At 38.5% G+C, this 9,039-nt stretch overlaps 1 protein-coding gene across 1 annotated transcript; it reads right to left on the minus strand.

The window, feature by feature from the left end:
* Positions 1-6,297: 6,297 nt before the first annotated feature.
* On the minus strand, positions 6,298-7,308 carry gnrh3 (gonadotropin-releasing hormone 3). Its single transcript, XM_044373176.1, has 3 exons — positions 7,139-7,308; positions 6,803-6,883; positions 6,298-6,475 (listed from the first exon to the last, which is right to left on the minus strand). Exons 1-3 carry the CDS (start codon positions 7,274-7,276, stop codon positions 6,422-6,424), a joined length of 273 nt encoding a protein of 90 aa, XP_044229111.1. The 5' UTR covers positions 7,277-7,308; the 3' UTR covers positions 6,298-6,421.
* Positions 7,309-9,039: the final 1,731 nt, after the last annotated feature.

The following is a 9,039-nucleotide window of genomic DNA, read 5'->3' on the forward strand; positions in this document are numbered from 1 at the left end:
AGTTGTCATTTGAATAGAGTCAAATGGTCTGACATTTTTTAAAAATGAATACAGGTGTGATGGTTATATTCTCTTTTAAAAAAAGGTGCAGCATGCGGGTATAGTATACAGAGAACAATGCCATATATTTGCTTTGTTGTCATGCCCCCCTTCCTCATATACACATACAAAAAATGCTGTGTACAAGATTTTCTCTTATTCACAAGGGGCGCTTTCTAGACTGCTTGAGGCATCTGCTTTGATTGCATAATTCCCAAGAGACGAACAACACAAAACAAAAATACTGACTGAATTCAGACTTATAATATACCGAACAAATAACATACCAGCTCCACTCTTCAAAACCATAGTTCTCTAAAGAAAAGGAATTGGAGAGTAAATTCAAAGTTGAAAGCTTAGCTCTCTTGCAGTGAATTCAGGGATGAGGGTGAAAGATGAAACAAACTTTTTTCCTGGCTGAAAATGAGTAGCATTACCAAAGCAAATAGGCCATAGCATGAGCATTTATGTATACTTTAACTTAAGTGGCACATATCAGAGATACCATAAACCATTTTTTAAGCCGTAAATGCTGCAGATATTTCAGGAATGGCTGGTGAGGAAATGTTTTATTATGCAGAGGTAATACAACAGGTCCCCCACGTCATCTGGTGCTTTGCCAAGTGTAGCATGACAGTTTCAAGCAAAGTAAACAGTGTTGAACAAATGAAAGTTAAATGAAATGACGGGTCCTTTTTCCTCAGGAAAACCAGAAAAAAAAAAGCGAGACTTTCTGCATCCAAATGATACGGCTGCACTCAAAGCTCACAGTTTTCTTCTCTTTCGATTAAATGCTCTTTCTCTGGCTGTTTGTGCTATACAGTGGAGTGTGCTACATCGCTACTTTCTTCTCTACAGGGGCCCCTGGGCTCCCCAAGCAATAGGAGTAAATTAGAGTGCACCTGTTCCAGCTCCAAGATAAGCCATCTCCAGAGGATTTCCTCTGAGTAAAATGAAGTGAGTGAAGAATAAACAGAATATCACAGCATTACTCCGCCAAGGTGAAGTTGCTGCTGCTCTGGGGACACGGTTCGTTTTGCACAACACCCAGCAAAATATCCTCTATAAACCTCTGGATGTGAGACTGTAGGAATGGTCTCTGCTCACAGCGGAGAGAATAGGCGCTGCACTTTTGTGTTCCAACCAAGGCAGCGAGTCTGCTTCCCGACTGTATCTACTCACAACCTTGACTTGAAATGCTGTTATTTGTGGTCTGGGTTTTGTGGTTTGTTTCCAGCATGTTTTGACTCTGTGTCAACACATCTGCGATAGTCAAACATCAAACCACATACTTCCCCCTTTTTCCACTCCTGTACTGCTGCCAAATATTTCTGAAAGTATCTAATTAAGTCAACTAAGAAAATTGTCAGTACATCTCTCTCCTCTTCCCATCAGCTTAGCCACATGAGTAACTCCTTGTATGTTTCTTAGAGGAAATAAAAGATGTAACCCCAGTGTGATGCCCAAAGACCACTGACCGTAGATGTCTAGAATGCAAAATTCACTCAGTTGGTTTACACATAAAAGGCATGGATAATTAGAGGAAAAATGTAATTCATCATACGTTTGATAATCAGTCTGATTTGGTCTCCTATCTGCACCAGGGCATTCAAATAACCCCCCTACTATTAGCACCCCACTCTCCCTCACGCCAGTAGTCTGTTTTACCCTCTCTTTGTTCCCCTACAACACATTATCATTATTGTAGCTAATTGCATGGTTTGCCTTGAAGTCGTGCTGGAGACTCGTGATCTGGGGTTGAAACGTGGACAGGGATCCAGTCTTCTCCACAGCTTGCCTTACACTGCTAATTGCTGTTACCACAGGATAAGGCGTACTCCTCGCTGTGGCCAGCCGGACTAGGCTGGAACGGGTATGGGGTGAATTTGGGTGGGGGGATACTATCACACAAGGGTGGTAAGACGTGGGAGGGAGAGCCAAGGGTGGCATAACTGAGGTGGGATGGGTAGACCAGATTGGGGAGGGAAAGGATAGCGGTTGGGGGTAAGCGGGGGGGATGGAACCGGTGTTAGATGTAGGTCAGCGGGAGTGGAGTACCCTGAAGATTACAGTTGGTTAGTGCGACCCCTCTCTGACAGGATCTGAGCCCTTACTCCCAGCAGAGGTGGACCCTGGCATTTGGGGAACCCAGCTATTAGTGAGGCTAATAAAGCCTGGGCAGAAAGTTTTGAACCTCCAGTAGTCCAGAGTCCACTGTCCTGCCACAGGTCAAAAGGATGGATCTTAGTTAATATAGTCTTAAATGACTGAAGAGAGTCTTTAAATGATTGTTAATAAAACAGTGGAGCTGCGGTGTGGTGTTAAAGACATCTATAGGCACCATTATTCATTTTATAATCTATCTTAATATCTATGTTTTTACGAGCATATCTTTTTATTATCTTTGTTTATTAAAGAAGTGTAATGTGAGAGATGAGTTCATCTAACTCTAAAAATCTGAGCTTTGTGTGAGCTCTGATAGTTTCTTAATTCAGATGGGAACGTTAGTTTTACACCACAGTATCAACTTCCAACTTCAAAATGAGTCACAGCTCCCCGATGGGGTTTTAGAAAAGGAAATGGAATCACAGACATAACTAGTGACAAAGCCTCCATCACCTCATATAAGATCTCATTCCATCTGTGAGAACTTTGGGTCTACCCCAGAAAAATAATAAATATCCTCCTCTCATGGCTGGTGCTCGTCTTGTTCAAAAGGTGGTTTCAAGACCAAACAAAGGAAATGGTGTCATTAATGATATATTTTATGAACTAGGCCCTCTTAGAACAGTTTCCTACAAATGCATGGATAAGGGGTTGATCTCTATCCTAACAAAGGATCTCTAAAATATGAAGTGAAAAGCTACCCAAGATGAAGCTGGTAAAGAAACAAGCGAGGAAGAGCCTATTTCCACAACACAAACAGATTTCCTGGCCTTTAGCAGTCTCTTACTGGGATACTTTGAGACATATCCATCAAAACACAGCTGTATTCATTCATATTTCATACCTCCTCCTTCTCCCAGTGCTTTAACACTGTTCTTTGATCAAAGGAGAGAAGTCGGATCACAACAGGAAGGTTCCCTGCCAGCCAAGAAGGAGAAGGAAGGCCAATCTATGACTGTACTGTACATGTTACCGTATAGATTGCTGTACTTCACTCAAAAAAGAGAAAAAAATATTAAAATAAATTAATGTCTTGCAAATGCAAAACTAAGAACACTTGAGAAATTCATGAGTTTCCACATATGAAACGCTTTTATATGAATTTCCACATTTCACTGTGAGCGTAGTTTCAGGCCATGCACATCTACTACTGCAAAATTGTACAAAATACTTTTTGTCGTAAACAGAAACTCCATCAGTCAGTGTGCAGAACAATTACCAGTTTTTAGAGTTAGAGATGATTGATTTAAGTCTTTGTTAGATTTAGTGGGGAATAACACTTTCTGCAACTTAAGTGATGGAATTGCTGAGAGACTGACAGCCAGGAGCGGATTCAAAACACACAGCTCAAGAGTGTCACCATGTGGAGGCATGTGGATATGACAAAACAGTAACTGAGCAGCACTGAGAGCAAATAGTTTTACCTCGGAATGCGGCTCAGTAAGAGCAGTCAGGATTTCATTTCTTCTGCGTCCCTTTTCTCAGTTATTTATATATTTCTTCCAATTAAATTTCATGTCAACTGCTTTACATTAAGACTTCAGCCTCCCTCTTTACCTCACCTCCACTATGTCAATTCCAAGACATAGCATTTCCAAAGACCCTTTTCAGAAAGGCTCTGGGAAAAAAGTGTTTGAAGACCTCCCTGACATTTAGACTCTCTCTGAAGATGACTTTGCCTTCTACTATAGCCTGCGGGAACATAGTAAGACCCACACTAAACTTCAATTGATATGCAGTGCCAGATTCCTCCTGGGGAAATTATCATTCTGTTCATAATAAGAGCCACAACAAGCACCTGGAAAATGACTTTATTATACACTTTGCTTCAATAAAAGTTTCCTATGACCCATCGGAAACACACATGGTGCACAGAGCATAACCGTGATGAAATGAAAACTATATTATGCATATGATAGAATGCTTATTTGATGGTGGGCCGTGTGAGGATGCACATCTGCTCGGATGTGCTTGATTGGCAGGTTTGTTAATGCGGCGGTGTAGCCTTGGATGGAGGTGCTCTGAGACCCCTTTTTCCTGAAGCCATTATCCAAATATGTTCTGTTTTTCAAACAAATGAATGGCACAAAAATCAAAGTATCAAAAATGTATTGCCCTTCATAATGGAATTCCCTCTGAGCAAGGACATGTAACAATGGGCCATTCTCAGCTTCCTGTCCTTTCCCTCTCTATATGCCAATGGATGTGACCTCCACAGTTTTAACAATGGGGCATCCAGCAGCATAAGCACTTGGCTTCTCGCCATAGCCACTACGTGCAGTAAGGCTGCTTTCATCTTTGTTGTTATATTTAAGGATGACATCCTAGCCTGTCGGCCTCTACCATTGTCTTCACCGTGATTATTTTCTACCGTTGTTTAGCCCCAGTTGTGGCTCTTTGATGAAAAGGTCGCCACTCAATTGGAAAACAGTCATTAAAATGCGGTGGGTACTATTCACCAGTGTGTATGGGGGAACAAACTCAACTGAGCTGGTTAATCAAAAGTTAATTATATAATTTTCATGCAGATGAGGGAAACATTCAAATGAATCCCAACTCTACAATCATTACAAAAAATAAATAAAGAAATAATTCTAAAATGCTATAAAATGTTCAGGGACCAGGAGGCTGTAAACAATATGAAGTTTAATTTGAGGTAAACAAAGTGAATATCCACCAGGGGGTCTGGGAAGGAGAAAGTGAGGTTAAATCAAATTTGGAAACACAGATACCAGCAGGTTTTGTTGTCCTGATATACATGCAATTAGGCAGGTCCTTGATGAGGACACTGGGAGAGAGAAAGTTAGGTTTCATGGCAAATGCTTTGGGATTATTTAAAGGGAATTTATAGGATTGTATGCTTTATCTGTAAACATTAATTATTCTCACACAAGTATACCAAATTGAATTAAAACCATATTTTAGGAAATGTTATAAAAGCATAATTATCTTTTATGAGGATGTTGCAAAATTACTGAAAACTCCATAAAGATAAGCATAAGCTCAAGTAAATCAATTCAAGCAAGTCTCCCAGTGACTTTCAGAGAAAATGCCCTGGACAACATTTTCTTCTGTAACTTTGTCAAAGAAGGTAAAGTATAGTACTTCTCAAAAAATTCTTAAGTCTTTCCTCATCAAAGGAAATGATTGTGTTATGCAAATTACAACCATGAATATTAAACCAATGATGTGAAGTATCACAAATGAACGAGCATTGTTCTCGAAGTGCAATGGAATGTGGTTTAATTTCTCTTTAATTCTATGTGCTTTTATAATGTTCACCTTTTCCCAGTTGTGCCAGCGGGTTTGGGTTCATTGGTGTGCATTACAACCGCGCTCTAACAATGCAGGGCCTCCCCGGTGTCAGCACAGTTCATGAATCCTAGCCCCTTATGCACCAGGCGATTAGTATGGTGCTCTGTCTGTGGGGCTTTGCCAGAAAATGAGTTCTCTTTAAAACATATGCCCCCTGCTGATTCTTTTCCTTTCCTGATATGAAATTCCAATTTTTATAATGAACACACCAATTTCCTGTACAGAGAGGGGGGTGGTGGGGGGGGAAAGTTTTACACTTTGTCTGTTTTGGATGACTGCAGTTATCCGAAATTAGCGGAAAGCTGTTGTGGACACCACAAGCAGAAAAATATTTAGATGAGTGTCTTTCATTTTGGAGCTAATCAACAGTCAGGTACAAGCACAAAAAATCAGCTGGTGTAATTTTCCACATCACATATGCACATGACTGGTGTGGCAGAAAATGGAATTAACCAAAACTGTAACAAATTCAATTAAGTCATTGATTTCTAATAAATTGGCTTAATCACCAGCTGTTGTCATGCTAAGATTGTTGTGTCACAAGTTTGTCATGCTTGTCGGTCGTGGCTGCTTTACAAAGGCAATTTAATCTATTTAAAGGCTTTCAAAACAATATTTTACATTTAAATAGCATCATTTCACTTCTAATGAGTAGATGTACAAAGTGAGATCCCATTTTATGAGAATCAGATGGAATAAAACATTATAAGTTGATCCAGATTCAAAAACTTTATTTAAATTTTACATGAATTTAAATGTTACAGGCATACATATAATTGACGTCTTTGCAATAAATGTGATGATTTGTATAAGTCAGCATCCTGCACTTGGGTGATCCATCACTAGTGCTGATGATAATGCAAATACAGTCTGCTTCTCTTCTCTTTTTTTTAGGAGCTCTTCATTTATGAGGGAACCTTTTCTTTCGGTTGAAATGACTGGAATCATCATTAATCTGAAGAGATTGAAATGAAGTCTCAGTTAAAAGTTTGATCTGCTGCTTTAATATTTCATCTAACCAACATCATTTATATATATATATATGAGTCCAAAGTCTTCAAGTGTGAGCAAACTGGCAATACATCTGCCAACATTCAAAAAGATTAAATTAAGCATGCACATATTCAATCATGCAAAAAGAGAAATATAAAAACAGCCATTGAGCAGTTTGTATATTGTCGCTGCTGCTTTGGAACACAGTGGCACACAGTGGTATAGTGTACATTAATAATGTACAATTGAAGAAGACATTGGTAATAAATTATGTATAATAAGCACTTACTACATTGTATGGTCTAAGTCTCTCTTGGGTTTGGGCACTCGCCTCTTCAGGAAGAGATACCACACCTCCTGTGCCCATCATCTAAGTACAATAAAATAGAGATTTTAGAAGATGAAACCATGGCTGATATGATATCTGAACCCAACATAATATTTACAGCATTGTAAAAAAAAAGAAAAAAGAAGAAGAAGCACCTGCAGTCAGGCTTAACTGAGCAATTTTATGGAAGTATTTCTGTTAAATATCGCTTTAAATTTCACAAAGACAGCACATTTCCTGAAACTGTAGACTTGTCCATAAAAAAAAAAGAAAAAAAGAAACAAAAAAATCACTCACCCTGATGGTCGCCTCCAGCTCTCCCACACTTCTCTTTCCACCTGGTAGCCATCCATAGGACCAGTGCTGGGAGAGGGTGACCTGAACCACCAACGCCAACAACAACACCTGCACCGTCACTCTGCTGCTTGCTTCCATTAGAGCTGCAGAGGAAGCCAAATTTGTGATAAAAAATAATAATGTCACCTCTCACAGCTCCACGGCTCGTAGACCAGGGGTCATAAAGCATCACCCAACAATAGTAAAACAACATTTTAAACAGTAATTATTATGGAGAATAATTCTACCTTAATGAACATTGAACAAACTTCATTGTGGACTGACTCACCTCTGTATTTGCCTCGTTAGCATGTGGTGCATTAGCCAGAGGGGGATTTTATAGGTGTTGTAGAAGGCTGCTGTCAGGATTATAATCCCCTCTCTGCAGGTGTGACACATTTACTGACTAATGGGACACAGAATACTACTAATGGAGCTCGCTAAGTGCCCAAACAGCATGAAATATATATTAAATACATATTTATGTTTGTGTCAAATGCATCTTCGAAGAGGTAGACAAAAAGGCAACATTAAGATGAAATATGACATTTCTCTCCATCTATAATTTATTGGAATCAGCTTTCAGCAAAACAAATAGTAGTTCAAATCCATACAGATTCAAAAGGCAGAAACATCATTGAAACAAGATGCTTGTGCATTTATGTTACATCAGCTGCAAGGCCTCACTGTCATTATCCCTATTTCTTATTCTTTAAGCATGGAACTTAAAATACTTATTACAGATTGCAAAGTAAAATGATGTCAAACAATGCAGCAAACCTCAGTGATGATTAATAACCACAACAAGTATTTATGTACACTAAATAAACATATCAGTGAGTCATGTATAAACCCATCTCACAGCTTTATAAGAATGGACGTACAAACACAGTAGAAAGTTCCTTGCCCAAACTTAAGACCTCAAAGCTTTCTATTTTCCAAAAAGTAAGCAAAAGCCTTGCAAAAATATATGCTTTTCATTTTGCAGAAATGTCAGGGCTTCCTTGTTTAAATATGAAACTAAGACTAACTATCATAGTCAAAATATGTCAAAATGCCTGTGCATGCATATTTCATATTTTGGCTGAGCACTGGTTCTTGATATCAATACTGCTCAGTGTTCCAGACATATTTCATTTCAGTTCATATGGAAGAACAAGGTTCAACTACATCAATTTTCAACTATTTAATTCAAATTCACATCTCAACAGTGTTCTCTTTATGATTTCTCACTTATTTGCAACAATTAATATTATGTTACATTTGTTATCCTTATAATATTCTGAAAAGCGCTTTTACAAATAATGAACATGGGATCAATGCGTGAGACCACCATTAAAAACAATACACTTTTAAAAATGTATCTATTATATCTGAGTTAAACATAAACATCTGGCTTATCGCTATTAAAATTGTGTCACTTGGTGACAAGTATTTCATGATTAGAACTGTCTTTCTAATCAATATGGCACTGCTTTATGCAAACATGCATGTGTAAAGTCAACTTGTCAGTGTGTATCAAAAACTTTTTTTGAAAGCAGGATTTGATGCTTAGCTGCAAAAAATCTGTACGAATGACATGTTTGGATTAAAGTGATAATACATTATTTTCTGCCGCTTTCAATGTGGGCTAATTGCATTTTGCAGCGTCAGGCACCAATCTACTAAGTAATATTGCCACAGGCAAAAAAGAAAGTTGGTGAAGTTGAATAAAATTACAACAGGCAGCAGCTGTTAAGTTATTCATAGACAGAATTGAGGTAATTTGCGGCGTCTTACGGAATGAAATATATCTTAAATTTCATGTTTTTGTTTGAGCTAGTAGATCATAAATATTTTTCACACATGTCAGACAGGATATC

Source organism: Thunnus albacares, chromosome 14 (assembly GCF_914725855.1).
Source record: "Thunnus albacares chromosome 14, fThuAlb1.1, whole genome shotgun sequence".
Lineage (NCBI taxonomy): Eukaryota > Metazoa > Chordata > Actinopteri > Scombriformes > Scombridae > Thunnus > Thunnus albacares.

Bases quoted from the DNA above. Each gene is read 5' to 3' on its own strand.
- gnrh3 (XM_044373176.1), bottom strand. From the start codon at position 7,276: ATGGAAGCAAGCAGCAGAGTGACGGTGCAGGTGTTGTTGTTGGCGTTG. The intron at 6,884-7,138 runs GTGAGTGATTTT...TATTGTACTTAG, and splicing joins AGCTGGAGGCGACCATCAGG to ATGATGGGCACAGGAGGTGT. The intron at 6,476-6,802 runs GTAAGTGCTTAT...CAATCTCTTCAG, and splicing joins GACTTAGACCATACAATGTA to ATTAATGATGATTCCAGTCA.